Source organism: Antedon mediterranea, chromosome 4, assembly GCF_964355755.1.
Source record: "Antedon mediterranea chromosome 4, ecAntMedi1.1, whole genome shotgun sequence".
Classification (NCBI taxonomy): domain Eukaryota; kingdom Metazoa; phylum Echinodermata; class Crinoidea; order Comatulida; family Antedonidae; genus Antedon; species Antedon mediterranea.
The window spans coordinates 21,996,028-22,017,731 of NC_092673.1; the positions used below are offsets into that span (position 1 = coordinate 21,996,028).

General features: G+C 31.5%; 1 protein-coding gene across 6 annotated transcripts in view; it reads right to left on the reverse strand.

Moving 5' to 3' along the window:
* LOC140046919 (discoidin domain-containing receptor 2-like) overlaps positions 1-21,704 on the reverse strand; it is an 82,844-nt gene that overhangs the window by 16,648 nt on the left and 44,492 nt on the right. For 5 of the 6 annotated variants that reach the window (XM_072091676.1, XM_072091675.1, XM_072091672.1 and 2 more), the window contains 6 exons: positions 17,027-17,129; positions 15,366-15,600; positions 13,523-13,670; positions 12,007-12,519; positions 11,153-11,224; positions 3,745-3,855 (listed from right to left, as the gene is read on the reverse strand). In XM_072091676.1, the coding sequence (XP_071947777.1) occupies positions 3,745-3,855; positions 11,153-11,224; positions 12,007-12,519; positions 13,523-13,670; positions 15,366-15,600; positions 17,027-17,129 (1,182 nt within the window). The remainder of the gene's footprint in view (positions 1-3,744; positions 3,856-11,152; positions 11,225-12,006; positions 12,520-13,522; positions 13,671-15,365; positions 15,601-17,026; positions 17,130-21,704) is intronic. The other variant, XM_072091677.1, reaches the window with a different exon arrangement.

Sequence of the window (21,704 nt, forward strand, 5' to 3'; positions counted from 1 at the left end):
ATAAGATTAACAATTATTAATTTATCCATCTATTATATACATATAATAATTTTATAATCAACTTCATGCTATCAAATGTAGACTGACAGTGAAATGTTTGGTATAATCACATATTTAAATCTAATAAAACTATGCATAATATATTTACTGGTACATAAATCATTAAACATTGCTAGGAAAATTATCTCACGGCACGGTCGATAAAATTGATTTAAAAATGTTCATGATACAACTTCTCATTAAAACGGATGTATTTTGCTTTGTTGAAATATTGTTTAGATTTGTTAGAAATAAAAATTGCATTTAATTGGTTTGATTATAATGTTGATAGAAATATGTAGGATGACCTTCCCATTGATTTTGTGCTGTTGTCGGAAATGTTAGCGCATAATGATTTAGGCGCAGTAAAATCGTGTTTAGTAAATGTATAAAATACTTAATAAATATATCAGTATTTAGACAGATTTATTAATCTTTAAAATGAACTGCATAAATTATTCTATATTATATTAGGATTATCCCAAAACTTTGCAACTTATCATAATACAGTAATGTAATTTGGAGTAACGGGTGCAGAATTGGTTATTATTCATTGGTGAATAATATTATTATTAATATAAACTGTGTGACTGGATATTCTTCTTGTTCGAGTTTTCGAATCTTTTATTCCTCTTTAGACATTCCGATAATTTTGAATGGTATACTATTTAGAAAAATGTGTTAAGACCAATATCTTTGACAACGGCTGAATAATAACGGTTCAATAATATTCAGGGCCGTAGCCACATGTATGGTTGGTACTTTTTCACAGAGGCCTTTGACAACCAAGTGGCTTGAACAGAGATCGTTCCCTTTTCTTGCAAAAACAGGACCACTTTATTTCTCGAGGATACATAACTTATATGTTCGGCTAATTGTTCTACATCACAATATGATCATAGAGAGGTAATCGCAACAAAAGACAGCTAGCATAGTCTGACTGTAAAACGACGTTTGGCTGATAGTAACCACAAATTCAATAACTAGATGGCGCCTATCCATAGGGCAGGTAACTGCTAGTATAAATCTATCAACAAGTTTGATATAAATTAATAACCTTTAAATGAACCATACAACCAAATTCCATAATAGTTAAAATTCAAATATGAATCTTGTCATCATCTCTAGAGTATGTTTCATTTTGAATGATTTTAAACGCTGCATTTTGCACTGCGTATTACAATATTTTATCTCTGTTTAGGAAATATTATCCATTAACAAGATAAATTGAATACATATTGCAATATATATCAAAGTAAAAATTCTATTTCAAATTAAAGTTATACCCTACATGAATAATTTATATCGTTTTAAATTATACATATATACTGTAATAGAAGATATAACCTATTCAACTGTGTTATCAACTTATTATATTGAAATGCATAAATTTATACAAATAAAATCAAATAAAATTTCATCAGAATTTGGACGTCAAGATTAATTACAATTTAGAATTTTGTATATAATATATGTTATTATATACTTTTATTAAAAAAAACAATATAGCAATGATACAACTTGTGGCCAATGGCCAGATTGCGTGTAACCCTTTAATAATATAGGTTCTTAAAAGACAATCAAGACAAGACAGGCGACAAGCCACTCAAAAGATAGTTTCCCAAAATTGACTGTGGGTAGGTTTCGAACACAATCACCAGTCATGCATTGCACAAAATCTCAAAATGTTTTTATAAAGCCAAGTGTATAATAGTACCTCAAATCATGATCAAATCAAATGGCAAGGACATGCAATTGTGTTGTTGATATGCTAATACAGTATTAATATACATAGAATTATTATGTTTATTAAATAAAATAAATATCACAATACTCAATTTTGTTCTTTCTAATATGCTAATATTACTAATTTATTAATAATAATATAAAAATATACATAGTATTACTCTATTTATTAAATAAAATAAATATCAAAGTGCTCAATTTTGTTCTTTCATAATTTTGTTTTCTTATTTATAATTTTTTTTACTGGTATTGTTGCTGTTTGCTTTCACGTTATTAATATTATTTTAAATAAATCCACTCTTACTCATATAGCATTCTTGTTTTGTTCTTTCAATTTATTTTAGATTAATAATAATTACATAAATTATTTTTGAAACAAATAAACAAGATTAATTAATAAAAGAGTTAATGCACTTTTTGAGTTATTTAAAGTAGAGATAATAATTAAATTCAAGTAATTCATAGTGTTATATTTAAAAATAATAACATCATATTTCACAGTATTTAATTATCATTTAGCAAATTAAGACCAAAAATCTAAGTATGAATAATTTGAAGGGATTAACAGCAAGAAAATTCTATATTACTGAATCTCTATTTGTTTGAATTTAATCAATAATAATCTATGAATGACATCTTTATATATCTAATTTATCTACAGTGGTTGGGGATGAAGGGGGTGGAGAGACAACACCCATATGCTGGCCTTTCTATAATCTAGAATTATTTATATAGTACCATACTATATGAAAAATTAGATTTAACTTTTACACTGGATTTTTATATTGACTTTTATTGCGATTGAACGATTGAATGTTTCACATTAAGTAAGGTAATCTAACTTTTATGACATTTACTGAGTGTTAAAAACCACAAATTAGAAGAAATTGAGAAGGGTCATGTCACACACATTCACCCTCTACTAATACTATGTTTATGATTCTGATGGATTTTAGTAGAAATAGTTTCCTCCAACTACTTTTAGCAACATGGTCAGTATATTGTGTTTTCAAAGTGCATGTGATATTTTATATTTTTTTTATTTGAAAGTTTCAACCTTGAATAATAGGCCCAGCATTTATTAATAATAATGTTCTATAAAGGACATTGGCTATATCTTTGATTTGGGCCTTGAGATTTGTTCCTAATGTTCAAATGGTTAATTACAAGTATGACTCCTGTTGGCTTAGTCAGCAGGATTTAAGTTTAATTGGTAGCATGCTGGAACACAGGTCAATTGAATATGAATGAATTTAGCAAATTCTAGGCCCAAGCAGGCAGACTACTGGCTACCTCTGAGGACATATAATTTGTGAATATATGTACATGTTTCCCTGCTTGCGGGCATCATTGCACCTCAGTGTATTTCCTCCCTAGCTATGTCACTGATCAAATGGCAATTTGACATTCAGCAAGCAAAAGTGTTACTGAAGGTCTCATGGAAGTGAAGGCCTAGTCCAGGGTTACAGTCCTCAACTAATGTGAAGTCATACAAATTAATATACTCTAAGGAAGTATTTTCAGCAACTGCTACAAAGCATGGGCTATTGAAAACCAATAGCATAGAGTCAATCTGAAATGACAGTTTTGTGTATTAGTACAACACTGTTTTAGAATGCCAAGGAGAAGTGACAACAAAAAGTTTGTGGATTCCCATTCACTGTTGTATCACCCACTATGTAACAATCAACCACTAATAATCACATTGCCTTGTGGAGGTGTAGGTAGGGATTTGTTAAACAAGGCCATATACATGGCTGCAGTCGCGTGTTCAAGTTAGTGTTTACCGACCAACCGACATAGTGAGCTGTAGAGTCGCGTTGCACGCGACTAAAAATGTGTGAAATTTCATTTTCAAGTAAATTTCCCCTATAAATAGATAGATTTTGTTAGTTTCCAGTTTAAAACATCTAAAATAAATTAATCACAAAGAAGGCCTAAATAAAAACATATTACTACCTTGTCCACCTTTTCTGTCTGGTAATGTACGATTTGGATCCCACGGTGGAATGTGCGTAGCACCACTAGGAACCCACGAATTATCTTGAGGGTCAAGTCCTTCACTGACCTCTGTTTAAAAATAAGATATGTGGTTATTATATATAGGCCTACATAGAATAAAGTTAGCAAAAGAGAAAGAAATGAACTAATAAAAAAAGAGTAGAATACTCTGAAAATAAGAGTTTCAAATTATAATTTGCTGTGCAGAAAATCTGTGTATAACCAGTACTGGTGAAACATTAACAAGTGAAAAAAACTCAAAACAGAAAAAGGAAGAACAGAAAAAAAAACATTTGAAAAGACTATTTAGTTTATATTTTTGTGCAGGAGATCAGTGCAGATAACATGAAATCCCCCATTGCAGAAATGAAGACAAAAAGCAGTGTCAATCATTCAATTTCAAAATAAACAATATTTTTACACCCTCTCCCTTCCCCTTTCTAAAAAAAACCCCCAACCAAAAAACAAACTTGAAAACAAAGTACAATAAATAAAACTATTCATATTCTTGGAAAATTTTCAATATTACTCATCTATTAGATTACATTGAACATTTTATCTTTGCACGATCATCAATTTATCTAACTGTCCATTCTGATCACCTTGCCAATTAAATTGTGGTTTGCAGAAAATTGTTGCGGTTACATTTTCATTTACGCCGTCCAAGAAACCTGACACAGATAAGTAAATATGGCTTGAGATATTACAGAAATGCTCACCACTCAAGCCAGCCTGGATTTAAGAATCACATATTCAATTTCCTTATTGAATAACACCATTAAGTAAAGTAGATGCCATAAAACGTACAGATGCAATATCTGTTGGCTGGTAGTTTGATCGTTAACGCCGCTACTCAAGTTAAGCTTAATGTATTACTATCCAGTAGCTTGGATATCAGTGACAATGTTCAGTATTGACATTCAAACAAACAGTTTTAACTACGCAACTTAATGACTTCATAAAAGATTACTCTTAAAAATATTTATTTTACACATCGCAGCTTGTCACGATATAAAATGAACAGTAGCTGCTTAATTCACACACCTGTAAATTAAATAACCTACTTAAGGCAAAGTTTTTAAACTAAAATATATATTCAAATATATATATTTATCACTTGCACTGATGAAGGGCTAGTGTTGCCCGAAAGCTCTGCTAACTTTTCTGGCTGTTTACTTTATCGTTTTGATTTAGCTTTTCGCTTTTTGTTTTTGTATTTCCATTGAGATCCAGCCACTGATACCCACAGCATTGTCATTTTTTCAGTATTTTGCCTTTGGATTTATATATTTATCAAAGTAAATAATGGCAAATATTAGTTAGAAACTATAAAATGAATATACAAAAAAACAGTATAATCAGAATCTTTCAGTACATCAAAAAAAAAAAAATTGGCTCTTTTCATTATTATGGTTATATTTGTATCTAAAAAACTCTATATATTCTTCCGTATATTTCTAAAACCAATAACGTAGAGTATACCTAATGGAAATAACGTTGTGGTAATTTGAATAGTAAAACACTGATGCTGTCTCCTCTTGCGTTACTATACATTATGCTACACAAATAAATAGGTATCAATTTTAACTACACTACTAGAGACTAAAACATGATTCCCAATAATTCTTATTTATGCGTATGTGTTTCCATTAAAGGCTGGCAATGAATTTTATGTTTTACGCAGGAAATATAGACATATTACTTTAATTCCAACATTCAAACTGCATTACTATATTGATAGAGTAAACACCAATATATTACTAGTGTATTTAAATCAAAATTTTTTATTTGTTTAATGTTAATTTGGGAATAATTTCTTTCAAATAAAAAAAAAAAAATAGAGAGATATAAAATAAGACATGTTATACAATTGCATTCTCGCTTCTGGACAAGCAAAGTATATTGATCGAAAAAGTCAAGAGATTTAACAATTCTTTTCAGAATTATATAAATGTGGTGTACAGCAAACTTTATATCACTATAAAATATTAGAATAAAGAATAAAGTTTGTGATATATATTACAACCAGCTTAGCTGTGATATAATTGAAGTCCCAGCTTGACATACTGTATAAAGAAGGATTTAACATGCTGCAATATACCTGACATATAGTGTGATTACCTTCAAAACTTCTCAAGTTTACAACATCCATTACAATAATATCAATAGGGATTGCTGGGACTTTACAGCGATCTTAGTAACGCAATTTGTAACTTGTCTCAGATGAGCATCAAACATACAACTGCATCAGATAAATTGTTGTACCATTGCTACTATTATATACAATTAAGCTACAAGTTCCTGTATACGTGATCTCTGTTCCCATTTAAGCTACTGTTCCACCTGTATTTGTAATATCTGTTCACATTTTTTCAACATTTGTTTACTTTTACACATCTCCTGTCTAACTGTAATCCTTGTTTAACTGTATTTCATGTCCCTGTAACTGTAGGATTAATCTCTGTTTAACCGTACTATTGGTCCACCTGTAATCCCTGTCTAACTGTAATTTTTGTTCAACTGCAACCCATGTCAACACTCTAATCCCTGATTAACTGCAATCCCTATCCATCCAACTGTAATCCCTGTTTAACTGCAATCCCTGTTTAATTGCAAACACATGTTTAACTGCAATCCTTGTTCAACTACAATCCCTTCTAACTGCAATCCCTGTTTAATTGCAATCACTGTTTAACTGCAATCTTTGTTCAACTGCAATCTTTGTTCAACTGCAATCCTTGTTCAATTACAATCCCTTCTAACTGCAATCCCTGTTAACTGCAATCCTTGTTCAACTGCAATCCCTGTTTAACTGCAATCTTTCTTCAGCTACAATCCCTTCTAACTATCCACTGTCACGCTATGGTCACCTTTGCTATTACTCTCTGCATTACCAACTTCCCTGTCTTTTACGCAACTTCTATGTGCACAAAATCACATGAAATGTGTGATTGTTCATTCAATCTTAGTTTCTTTTTTGGCGAACTAACTAAAACTATCAGCCAGTACAGTTGCAAACAATGCAGTTTTCTTTAAAATAGTAATTAAGAAAATAGTACCAAAACATTTCGTTGTAAAGCTTATTCGCAAAATGCAAACTTAAATTGTGATAAAAATTACAAGCAAATACGGAAACACATCGCAACCCAAGGCTGTGTTATAATTACACAAGTGAACACACCACCATAGGTATCACGATTTGACCTTACCAACTAAATAAAAAGTCAACGACCTAGAGATGTGATAATGATTTTTAATTAATTAATTATTCAGAAAATGTTCTTCCTATAAAATAATCCTGTATGTGTTAAAATAATATTTTAAAACTTTCACCTACGAAGTGAAACAATGTTTTTAAAATGATATGATGTGTTTGATTGATGTTTCCAACCCATGTTAGAAGGTTTTACCAAATTAATAATTGTTGCCATATATAACAAAATATTTAAAGTTCACAATGACTAATATATATAGTAGACGAATTTTGCCAATTTAATATTTATTTTAGTTATGATGGACTGAAATCCTCCTTGAACTAACTAATGCACTTTCAATGTAATTTGGCCTCCATTTGTTGCTGTATGATCTCCTATCCCAACCCCTTCATTCTCCTCATCCTTCCTAAATACATACTTTTCAAGGATGATATATATTGGAAGCATACTACATGGAGGCGTTGAAGGGTGTGTTTATACAACACGTCATTATACACATATTCAGCACGCAAACAAGAAGTGTGTTGTATAAAATTAAAAAGATTACCGGGTATGTAAGATTTTAATCACAAGAGTGATACTTAAATATTGTGGATTCGCACCTGGTTGTTCACAGTATTCCCAGGTAAGAATATTATCAACAACTCCCTGCTCCCGTTAAATAAAGTAAACTTAACCGATTTTATCACTTAACATTAATGCTAAACATGTCGGCATAATTTAACAGTTTTATCCCAATTTTAAAACATATTTTGGGGCCAAATTTCAAAACCAAATTTTGTAACAATCTATCACCTGGTTAAATTTCTCAAATTCATAATACATATTAGCAGTTATGATGCAAATTTACCTTATTCATATTTTCAGCTTCATATTTTACGAACTAAGCAGACTATTTTGTCTTTTGTTAGCAAAAATCATGAAAAAATTGTTTATTTGTGGCGCAGTGCAATGTGTTGGAGGTTCGACTACCGATAATGAGATCGAGGTTCGAATCCAACTCTCACCGCATTGCTTGTATCCTCAGGCAAGATACCTTACTTACGTTTGCCTCTCTCCACCCAGGTGTATAAATGGGAACCCGGTTTAGATCAAGACACAACTTTGCGCTGATTACTACTGCATTATGGGAGTATGTTTCCATATGTATTTGATCAGGAAAAAATGACTGGGGTAATAATGTTCAGTGCTTACATGTTTCACAACATTAGGCGCTGTATAAATGACATAATTAAATAATTTAACTACCGTATTAACATGAATTTTAAAAATGGTTGAAATGTTACTACTTCTACTGCATGAATGATATGCTTGTGTTATTTTTAGTATAATGTGTTGAAATTTAAAAGATTAAAAAAAAGCTATAGAATTTTAAAATGATTTCAATACTTTGATATTTCCTACAAAATTAGTAAACCATTGAAAACATTTTATTTACCTCATATATCTATTGTTAACATCTACATCTACACAGTCTGCAGTTAGATGAAACGTACTATGCAACTTAAACCAGCTACTGTATTTGGATTATATAAATCTACTATTACACCATCTCTATTGTGCACTATTGCCCTCAACTCTTTTCATAATACCATTTAAACACACCACTGTGGTCATCAATTGTTCTCATTGCGTTAATGACTCCCCCAAGATTTCATCACAAACTCATTTAAACTCATTTTTCCCAAATGTCTTTATTGAATCATCAGCAATTCCTGCGGGACACATTAGCATATTTTAATGAGCAAAAAACTACATAAAAATATTATAATTCTAAGTTTTAGAGTTCAGGTGATAAAAATGGAAGAATGTTAGAAAAAACAAAGCTAAAATGAAGACGTCGGTTCGCCACTTTCCTTTAGTAAACCAAGATATTTTATGATAAACATTTTTTTTTACAGGACTCAGTTGCGTAGAAGTTTTTTAAATAGAAATTTAATAATCTACTGGCAATATCATATTCATAAATTCATTATGTATACTTCTGTGTGTTATTGATCCATACATTCAAAATACCAACCTATTGTTATTTAATAAAAATAAAAGTATAGCACGATCAATTTTAATAGAGTAGACACTTTGTCTGGCAAAGCGAGATTCAATTTCCGAAACAGTAGCAATTAAAAACTATACTACAATATAAAAAAAGGCAAAATATAATCACGTTCAAAATCCAAATCCATAACCATAAAAAGAAAATGATATGGTTATAGATAAATATAACCTCTAAAGGGATATTGCAAGGCTGAAAACAGGTCAAAAACATTCAATTTAAAATGATATATTAAAACTGCATACGAATCGATTGGTTGAAGTCCAGGCCGGCCATTTATTACAAAGTAAAAGGCTGATATTTGAGGGTTTTCACCCATAATGTACCAGTTACCAACAACCCAAGCTCATAAAATAGGCCTAAATAGTACTTTTTGTGATGTTTCTAAAAATCCTTTTCTTTAGACTATTTATTTTCATGTCTTTAATGTTTAAATGCTATTTCAAATTGAGATATAGCCACTGTTAGTGTTCCAGCATCATTGTTATTTTGTATCTATTGAAAGAGCTACACCTCATAATATATTAGATCTGTTAATTTGATTCAGTAGTATAGTTACTATTAATGTAAATACTTCACATAAATGAATTTGTTTATAAATCACAAGCGGCAAGATAAATTCTCAAGCAAATATAATCGTGCACACCAAATCAGCCTGTCTGTTATACTACAAAATACTGTATGTATAGAAAGCTTTAGCACTTTGAAAAATAGTCGCATAAAAATTGTTTTAAGAATCCTCTTCTATCAATGTTAAAAGCAGAGTAGATTTTAACACCCCATCAATATCTTTAAAACCATAAATCATACACATTCTTAATTCCACTCATTAAAATGAAAAGATGTTGACATTTGCAAAATTGAAAAGCATTGCAGATATTAAAAAACAAGATGATACTAATGTTTCAAAACTTTTAAGAATTGGAAAATATAAACGAGCTAATATATAACACAGCAGACAATATATTTTGCACAATTTAAATACATATACTTTCAGTGATAATATCATAATACACCAAGTGCAATATAAGGAGAATAAGAAACACGAAAATGATTTAAATTGCTTTTCAATAATTGCGTATAATAATTGTAAATACATGCTATAAAACAATTCATATATGTACACAGGTATATACAAAAATATAGTGTTAGTTTAAACATCCTGAGCAAATATATACAGTACACAATTGAATGGCGATAGTTATATTACTATACGCCTTTATGGTGTATTTAAATAACATATAATGTGCAAATACGACAAGGCCATTAAATAGTGCGCATTATTGCACTTTTCAAAATGTGATTAGCAGGATGGTAGATGCAGTGTAATTCCTGGTTCTTTTATCCAGTTGAAATCTATGGGGTCAAAGGTTAGCCGAAGACGTGCATGAAAGAATTGAAAAATATCGGTGATGAAATGGAAGCGAAAGTAAATGAAAGAAATCATGATATAGAATGATGATAAAACCTAGAATGAAATAAAATAATTTAAAAATGGATTTTGTGGGTTAGGCTACACAGAAAAGGACAACTAATCAATTTAAATGCACCAATATCATCTCAACTCATAACAAATTCTTCCTCTTCAAATCATAATATATTGTTTTTATAAATCAATGAAAATTGCATTTTATCTTATCAGTAATTTGGAAATATACTTTTTATTCTGACTGTTGAATAGAAAAATTAAATTCTCCAAAATTTTTCTTGGAAAGAGTATTGAGTACATTAAGTAAAGTATGTTTATGAGAGGATAAACTGCATTTAAATCAATATTACATTTTAGGTGCTTTTAAAAACTATTTCTCTACCATCTCTTTTCATCATAAGACAAACAAGAAAATATTTGGAATTTCCATATTTACTGTAACAGCAAGGGTCTTCTAGTATATTTATTTTTTAATTTCATTTTTGTTTTTGTTTTATGAAAGATAGATAGTAGAAAAAAAAAACAAACAAAAAACCCAACAATATACATAACATATAAAACAGTTTTTTCATTAACACAAAGCTGATGAAAAAAATGAAAATTGTATTTATTAGTAGAATTATTCAAAATTTGGGTGAAAAAGTCTGAAAGTAAAAGGTCAATTGTCACCTATCATGGACTCTGAGGCAATGGCTGATGTTGATTCAACTGTTGTCATGGATACAGCTCCTTTGTACTCTTCTGTGATACACAACAATTGAGCCAGAAAAAAAAAGTCATGCAGAAAAAAATGATGAGAAAAGAAAAAAGATTAGTTGACCAAATTATTACGATTCTCTCACAAAATGTCACAATGTTGTTTAGTAAAATGTTTACAAAGTAATACAATTAACTCTCCTAATACAAAACACTTTGGGCTGGCCTAATATATCTGATTCCAGAAATTCTAGTATCTTGTGTATTTTAATTGTAACCTAGAAAAATGTTTAGTTTTGAAAAAGTTTCAAGATTTCAGACAGTCTGGTATTAGGAGAGTAGACTGTACAAATTCTAATGTGGTAATGAACAAGGGGCAAGGCATAGTGGTAGATAGAACCACATCGAGAAACACTTTTCAGGTTTTATTAATTTAATTCATACACTAAAAGGGTATAATTTTATTTTTAGGAAGATATGCATGATAAATGATAGCTGTATCTAATTCCACGTTGGGAAAGAGAACCGTGACGATGAGTCAATACACCGACATCTCTATTAATTCCACGTTGGGAAAGAGAACCGTGACGATGAGTCAATACACCGACATCTCTATCAATATTTTGCTCACATTTTAATTGCATTTGAAAATTGCCTTTGTTGACTTTTCCCGATAGAACAGTCAAAAAGTTCTTTGCTTCCCTGCGTGATGATAAAACCATTAATATGTGTAACAATAGACGATTTTGATATGACTCGTAACAAGCCTCAGGGTTTGCGTCGATTAAATATTCATCAGAAAATACAAACCGAAATTGAACACTCACCTGACAAAAATGATACCTCGTCAAGAAGCAGCCATCTGTTGCCATGGAAGAATGTACACTTAAGAAACCGTCCAATCCTGTGCTGTAATTTTACGGTGATCCACCGGGTATCCAAATGCTCAAAATCAACCGGGATATTCTCCACTATATCGCGTGTGTAGTAATAACCTTCGTCGACTCCAAAATGGATTCGTATGTGGCTGGGGATACTTACTCCCTCTGAGAAAAAGTTGTTGAAATGAAATTGCACTTCTGAGAAATTTCTGATCGTTTCAAACTGGAATATTACTATTGGGTTCGGGTTTGTGCTGTTTTCCCAGCCGACCCATTCAAAGGCAGCAGGGAAGTTAGAGGGGCTGAGTCTGAAGTCATTGGCACCGGTCATACTGTCAATCAACAGGCCAAGTCCATTACGCAGATACCCATTGGTTTTCGTACCATCGTAAGATTTATCTTCTAGGTTGTATTCACCATGATGATCACCTTGATTCATATCATATGATATCAATTTATCTGTAAATAAAAATAATATTCATTTCCATTACTCCTTTAAATAAACACTTATTGTCACAAAAAGTTTGATAGTGTAGACAGAGCTTTAGTTCGCTCCTTGATCGAGTCCAGATATAATAAGCATCAATGACCCCATTTACACTTACGATTTAGGCCGGCCCTGGGTCGGCAATTGATAAGTGTAAATATTCCAAAAAGTTAGGCCGGCCCTGGGCCGGACGCAGATCTGGGCCACCTCTCCAGGTAGGTTCAGGAGCGGCTTTTACGTTTGGGCTGGCTTACGCAGTGAACTGTGAACAACGTTTGACCTTTTTATGAGGTTGTTGTTATGACGATCCGACATTTTCAGTACATACCTTCCTCCTTTTCGGGCGACAATTTGTTTTCTTCATCATTTATATAGTTAAATTTATTTTCAGACATCTTCTTTCAATAAAGTATTCCTCCGCTTGTTTCGCATATACATAGAATACAGCCATATTATATATAAAACAGTGGAGTTCATTTTGTTTTTAATGGGACAAAAAAACAACAATACAGGATAAATATATAAACGGTCGGTTCGCGCGGAGAGTTGAATTGACGATCGAGAGAGAAAAATGTAAACAAACTGTACTTCGTATTCCAGCATGCAATGGTACTTCCGATAAAATTATTTACGACCAGTAATCTGCGTCGCTAGTGTAAACGCTCTGGGGCCGGCCTAAAAGGTAAATATTTGCAACCGGCCCAGGACCGGCCCTGGACCCAAACGTAAGTGTAAATGGGGTCAATGATTTGCATGCAATTGGTCATGGTTCACTGCATGAGCTGGCCCAAACTCAAAAGCCTCTTCTGAATCTACGTGTTGAGGTGGCTCAGATTTATTCAATTTATATTATTATTATTTGTTTAGTAACAATTTTAATTTATCAAATGTTTAATTTTTAACATTTTTAAGTTTAAATTATTAGTAAAATTAAATAGAAATAATTACAACAATTTAAAACCTAATTAGACTTACCTTCAAATGAGCACCCATAAAACTCAACCCTCATGCATACTTGTCTTTCAATCTCTGCGACAGGCACAACTCGAAGTTGGGAGGTCAAAATCGGTGGAGAAAAATGACTTGCTTTAGCTTGGTAGCCATTGTTATTGGCCATATACACCTAGGAAAGAAATACAAGTAAATGTATTGTGCTAAATTGAAACTACGCATAGGACGATCCAAGTGGGGATTTCAGAAAATGAAAATATACAAAATATGAGGCACATGTAAGCGCATGTGGTGCAGTGGGTTGGACTACTGATCAGGAGATTGTAAGTTTGAATCCAAAGTTTGTCGCATTGCTTGTATCCTTTAGGCAATTTACTAATGTTTGCCTCTATCCACACAGGTGTACAAATGGTTACCTAGTTCAAAGGTCAAATCACAACTTTGCACTGATTACTATGTGCATATGGGAGTATGTTTCCATACGTGAAGTGCTTAGAGGCTTTGTGCATTTATAAGCGCTATATAAGATCGACATGTTATTATTATTACATTGTGCGAAAACTAGTGCTGTTCCACAGTACCCCGTAAAATAGTCCCAATTAGACTTGTAGCATACCATAAGATTCACTTCAGAAGGAATGGTTTTGACTAACAAAGATTTTACTCATCTTTCCCATTAATGAAATCAAACACTTATGTTTTGGCCCAGATTTAGAAATTGGAGAATACAACATAATTTAGGGGTTTTTTCCCACTTAAGTTTATATTCAGTAAGTTCTTGGTAAAGCCATGGTTCATATTATAATGCAACGCAAGGACGTAGACGCACCGCTAGTGAGTTGGCCAATCACACACAACTGTCAAATAATCCATCGCTTGTGATTGGTCAAATCACCTTACATTGTCTTATGTCCTTGTGTATTGGGAACCAAGCTTTAGGAAGTTGTCATACTGCCTTTTATTCAGAGTGAGAATATGCATGAGGAATCCTCTGACCCTGATTGCAGACTTAAATCTGTGTCAGATTCCTCATGTAAATTTTCATTAGAATTAATTCTTATTAGGAACTTAAGTGCAGTAGGCGGTAATTCTAAGAGTACTGTCTAGTTCAATCTGACCTGGATCCAAATTAATTAATTTGTTCCATTTTAACAAATGGATGTTTCATTGTTTTATGATTTTTTATTGGATATACCATGGAGAACTAAGTTAGCTAACTTATTTCTCCATGGATATACCTAGTGGTTTTAACACTACCATTTTTTATGAAAGATATTAAACTATTTTCTCAATAATTCCAATTACAGTATGAAGGTGATTAAACTTCTGTTTTCTAATGTAAACAAAGGTAAATGTATAAAAGTCTAATTGTAACCAAATTATTCTAAACAGAAATTTAAACTATGATTCTATATTTCAATGATGCAGTTTTGTGTATGTAAGGGTAGTTGTTTGATTAACATGTAAAGTACACCCAGCGAACAAGACTTATCTGCTTGCTTTTAGAAATATACAATCTAGGCTTTTGATATTGTCAAGAGATGCTTAAACGAATGAGAACACCTGTGAGTTATTATTAGTCCTTCTGTGTACCTTAAATTGCAGGTATAAATGGATGCAATGGATTTTGTCTAGATTTAAATTTATTAATTTGAATATGAATTTCCTCTCAAATTGTGATAACCATTATTATTCAATGAGTTGTGCTATGAATGTGTGAAAATTATGTTTTTGCAAAAATATATTTGATTAAAAATAAAATTGAAATTCGGGACCATCCTGCTCGATGCAAGATGGTCGATAATTATGTACTTTACATGCACAGTTGACCATGTCTATATTCTACATAACATACCTATCTTCTTACCTTTTTATTAAAGTAACCAACATACTGGCGCCAGTCCTCCGTTTCATTATTCCTTCTATATTCCACACGGAAGTATCGTGCATACTGGTTTCCTTCACCATTATGCCAACGACCTTGTGTTCCAATTCCAGTTATCACTTTTAACTCTCGGAAGTCGACCTGCATGTATTCATAACTATGGATATTGACGAGTCCATCAATGCACCAGGCGCCCTCACCTTCATCTAGATTTAACCTACAAAAAAATTACACTTAAAAGGTAATTAATACTTTCTGTATAACTACCTTATACATTAGTTATACATTCTTGGATTGCAACACATTCAACCAACATTTTTGCCTCTTAATAATTTTCAAAAAAACATTAATTACAGCTATTTAAATACTGATGATCATTCTGTGCCACACCCCGATGGAGCGAGTTTTGGTCATGAGGTTTAGGAGATAGAGTACCAAAAAAAGTGAAAACAATTTCTAGAAAAAGCATATTTTAATAAACTTCTGTCCCATATAGTTATCATAAAATGGTTTAATAGACAGATTTATTACCGACGCCACCTTTGACAAATAATAAATAATTTTATTACCTTCTTTACACAATAGTACATTGCAAATTAGTAGTTTGTGAAAGCTATTAAACTATACACATTTCCTTGGACCCAGAGTTCATTCTGATGAGTTATTGATGGCATTTTATCATTTCTTTATTATTTTCTATTTTATTATCGTAATAACCCAAAAGAAGGTTAGAACACGCTGGCAGAGTAATTAAAAAGCGACCTTTTAATTTGTAATCGCAAACAGCATTGCATTCACCATGCACGATATAGATTCCAAATATATAGATGTATGTGTACAGAAACAAGGCATCAAATCAGAATCATACAGAACAGTTCTTTTATTTTTGAAGAAAATTCAATGTTATAAACATTATTATTATTGATCCGTAATTAGAACTTTTATAGGGAGGTTATTTTTTACACAAAAGATGCAAAAAACAATATTGGCGATCACTCCCACGATGGCTGTTTTGTAATTTGCAAAGGAAGCAGGGTTCGTTCACTACATGCATGGATTCAACTACATTCGCGGTTCCCACTCTTACAATGATCCTTATTTTTTGGTAGTATCTATTTCAATATTCCTATTTTACTGAATTGATGGCCCTAAGAACATGTAGGTAGAGTTATGTACTGTACGTGGCCTAGACTTCACATGTTTGTTACTGAACTAGGCCACGGATTAGCTTTAGACAGCTGTTATGCCTTGCATTCAGAATACATACAGTAACTATATATAAACAAACGCTACTTCTTGCTGCATCAGTGATTGTGACGCCAACGAACAGACATGAACGCGACAACAGTTGAGGCACTAAGTATTAAGTATTAGTCATTGTGTTTGAACACCTAAGGTAATGATTCACGAATTCAAACTCTAAATAAAATTGTTATGGGGTAATATCTCATTGAAATCACATGATTAATTTTAAACATTAATGTTTTAACTATTAGGTAGTTTTTGTTTATAACTTTTATTATACTAAATGAAGCGAATCAGTCATTTTTTTAGCTATAGATTAATTTCAAGTTCGCAAAAGCATGACGATTTCACATGTTCCTGATAAATTACACCCTTTTTTCAGATTTCATGCAACCTACCTTCCATACTGTGGTCCGTGACCAGGACTATGACTGCTACTGGCGCTTAACTGATCATCTGTTATGTCCTTGGTGATCATTCCAAGCGGAGAACGACACGCATCTGAAAAAAAAAAAGGAATTACATGAAATTTATAAATTTATTGTTTTCTTTTCCTGTAGGTAATACCAAGTGATTGTTCACCAATGTGGACACTGTAATGGGACGTATTGCAAACATTGGATCCAGACTGGATGTTGGCAAGGAGTACGATACATATACTATACTATACAGTATATACTATACTATACAGTATATACTATACAGTATATACTATACTATACAGTATATACTATACTATACAGCTGTACTATACTATACAGTATATACTATACTATACAGTATATACTATACAGTATATACTATACTATACAGTATATACTATACTATACAGTATATACTATACTATACTATACAGTATATACTATACTATACAGTATATACTATACTATACAGTATATACTATACTATACAGTATATACTATACTATACAGTATATACTATACTATACAGTATATACTATACAGTATATACTATACTATACTATACAGTATATACTATACTATACAGTATATACTATACTATACAGTATATACTATACTATACAGTATATACTATACTATACTATACAGTATATACTATACTATACAGTATATACTATACTATACAGTATTTACTATATACTATACAGTATATACTATACTATACACTAATTGCATGAGATGAAATGATATACTCTAGTTCTTTTCTAAAAATAATATTCTATACTTAACAATTTCAATTTTTGTATAAGACTGTAAAACTAAATTATTTGATAGCACATCATTTTTTATTGGACAATAGAAGGTTAATTTACATCTTGCTATTAAATAAAAAATAACAAAGACGTACATAAACAAATTAATTTTTGTCATCATCCATCCAGGGTCATTATTAACAAAAAGGTATTCAAATTAATAAGAAAGATGATTGAAAGTCTGATGTCAAGCCAAGGCCACTTTAATAGTAGTAATAATTAAAACATAATATGGGTGTGCCTCACTAATGGATTGTAATAAGCGCATATTTATAATCTTAAAATCATCCTAGATATTTTCAATTTCTCAGTATAATTTCCCAAATGATTTTCTCAAGCATTCCAACAATTGTTCAATTTGTTTTAATATTTATTAATTTAATATTTTTTTTGAATATTACAATCATTCATTTCTAAATGTATTCTTCTGTGTCCATTTCCATGTAAATTATGTTAAAACAAGTACAGGTAAAATACACATTTTAGTTTAACATCATTCGGCCTCTCATCAAATGTTGGATGTTCACACATGGATTTTTAACAATTATAGATGTTCGTAATTAAGTTAAAAAATGAAATAATTGTCCATCCATTATTCTGATCTTATTGTAAGCATATTAACCAGACATGCCAACACCTGAAGTTGAACAAATGGGAGGTGGTCAGTTTTGGCCTCTCAAAGCAGATTAATATCTGGATCATTGAGCGCATTTCAAGACAAGCGGTGGTTATATGAAGGGAATCCCCTCACGCTGAAAATAAAAAATTAATTTTTAATAAATTATCACTGAAGATAGTGATACAATGGTTTAAATAATTATAGTATTTTATTGCAGAAAAAACACATTTATATTAGAATTCAGTTATCTTTGTAACTCTTTGAAAAAATGTGAAAAACTGGGAGTTACCTGTAGGTTGGGAGAAAGTAAAAAAAATATTGGTGTCTGACAACCAAATCACAAATAATTAATTACCTTATATCTTGGGTACCAGCAATTGTGTTTAATCACAGTTGAATTTATATAAATGTATTGAGTAGGCCTTCAATATTAAGCAGTTCTATTTAATGCTATTTTTCTACAAAATGGTAGGCAAACTTCCCCAGACTATTTTTTTTTGTGTGTGAAAGATTTACGTCTCCTGTGTAATTAAGGCTAATTTCTTCTTGACTGTATTCAACACAGTTTACAATGCTCAACACGAACTACATTAAATTGAACCAGACTAAAATCCATTCTATTACATTAATATAAAGAAGCAAATTACTGGTTTAGCCTAGAGGAAAATGTTTCTACGCAAGATCAATACAGTTATTTTTGTAAAATATTTAAGCATGATGTGTGAAGTTATTGTAAACATTTTACAATATGTACATAATTATTAATAGAATATGTAATGTTTCTTTGCAACAGATTAAAGATACAGGGGCAAGAAATTCATATTTCAAGTTTAACCAATGTTAATTGTTTGTTTGCATCATTGCTTTTCACTGATTTTTAAAGTCATACCTCATGATTTATTTTACCATATTAATGGATTGAATTATTAACCCTTTTTCTGTTGCCGATCTACAATTAACAAAAACGGCACATTTCTCTAAAACTTGATTCATTACCCAAAATGGGATTTGCACTGTTTGTCAAACCATTAAGTAGTTGGCAAGAGGTCCTGGTAATGCTAAAACTTTTATATTTTTTTCACAGCTACATGCAATGTGCGGTGTTTTTAAGCGTTATTTTCAGAATGGCCAATTATTATTGGTTTCAAAATTGTTCCTCTTTCTTCTGCAGAGAATACGGAGACAAAATATTTACACATTCTCTTAACCGGACTTTTGTTGATGCCCTGATCCAACAATGAAAAGTCAAGATTCCACTTTATAATATAAATTTGATCATTCATCAAGAATGGCATAAATATTTCCAAAGTAAAGCAATCAAATATGAAAAGTGTATGCAATTTATGCAAATCAACAAATTAATAAACAATGTATTTTTGTATGAGATAACAAATATTCATGGTTGGTGCTGAGGTATTGTTGCACAATAGGTTTTGTAGTTAATGTGAAGATTTTTATCATTCCTTATCGATCCTAATGAGCTGGGACTAAACTTATAAAGCAGTTAATCTTCTTAATTTCAATTTTCCAATTGCAAGAAACATCACATGTTAATCCTACTAATGTGAAGATGATGAACAAAAGAGCGTTCCTGTCTTGCCGAAGGCTAACTAACTGTTTTGGAATCATCTACTTGGTCATTATTAAAGGTCCTTAAAAGGCTCATTTATCAACGGATGTTGTTGGAAGTTTGAAATCGCTGGAAGGGATTTATAAATGATCTTTTAATATTGTAGTGAATACAAGGGAAGGCAGTCATTAATTTCATAAAGAAAATGTTGAGAATAACATTTGTTGTTATTGGACTGTTGTTGAAGAACACTAGTTGTACAATACCTAAAAGCTTACTTCTTTTGGAATAAGTTGGAGTGGGTGAGGGTAATGGTAGGGTATAAGTAATTTTGTATTAATTTTTTTTATTATTTTATTCAATCGAAACCAACAGCAATAATTGCTAATTGCCACTAACAGGTTTGATACAATTAAAGCACCTTGATTGGTCCTAACATTGATCAAGGGCTTCTCTCGTCCAGTGCCCACCGTGACCAGAGAAGAGGCATAAGCCAATATGTCTGAGGCAGATACTAGATGCAGGGGCTGCCATAAGAGTCAGCAGTGCTGATTTCAAATGCCTAACAGGACCCCAGCCTCATATACAGCACCCAATATTCCCAGATGGTCTCCTATCCAAGCTCTAACAAGGCCCAATGTTGCTTAATTTATGTGATCTGACGAGAACTGGTGTATCAACGGGGTAAAGCCGTATATAATATTGTTGATTGGTGGTATTCAAATAAATGTTCATTTACTTTTTCTAATTATGCATTACTTTATTATTTTAATATTTTTATTTGCAATTTTAAAAAGGTTAATAAATCAGGCATATTCCATTTGATTTTTTTTTGTATTGTGTCAAAAACTTCCATATATATTACTGAACTCAATAAAATTTAATTAATATTAATCGCAATTAAAAAAAGTTACATTTGGTTAAATGAATAAATCAAATGTTTGTATTCTGTCAAAGATTTCCAAATACACTATGTATTTTTTCTAATTTTATTAAGTATTGACAACTCAATAAAAATTAACTTATTAACTTTTATATCAATTACGGTGATGGCTATATGTCACCAACAATCACTTGTGATGTAAACCTCATCCCGTCGCGTCTACAGACAATTATCAGCTAATAATCAAACCTCAAACACCATTAATTGTATTTTGGATGCAACACCATTAATCCAACATCAATCGCGGAATATTATTTACTCCTTTGTTGACGCAGCCTCTGTCGCCACGAGTGACCGTCATTCGTTGGTCATCTCTTTCTTCACGTCTGTAAGCCATAAAGTCGTGGCTATAGTTTTCAATTGCTAGTGCTATTGCTGATTCATCGCCCAACTGACTCTTTGTTTAGTGACGGTCATTAAAGATCGTCAACTAAGTGCTGACAGCATTATGCTAATTGCTTCCTAGCTCACATTTCTACAGAATATCATGGCAAAGTCGACGACATTAATGTTACCATAATGGCGTTCAAATTCTCTGGCAATTACCGCATCAATGACAGGTGAGGGCTCATATAATATGCGGCCAATATTGATAGGTAGAACGACAATACTACCTTTGTCCATGCATTTAGTTGTAAAATTCTATCATCTACATACACAGCGGACAGAATTATGCAGGATTAATATTTAATTCAGAATAAGAATCAAAG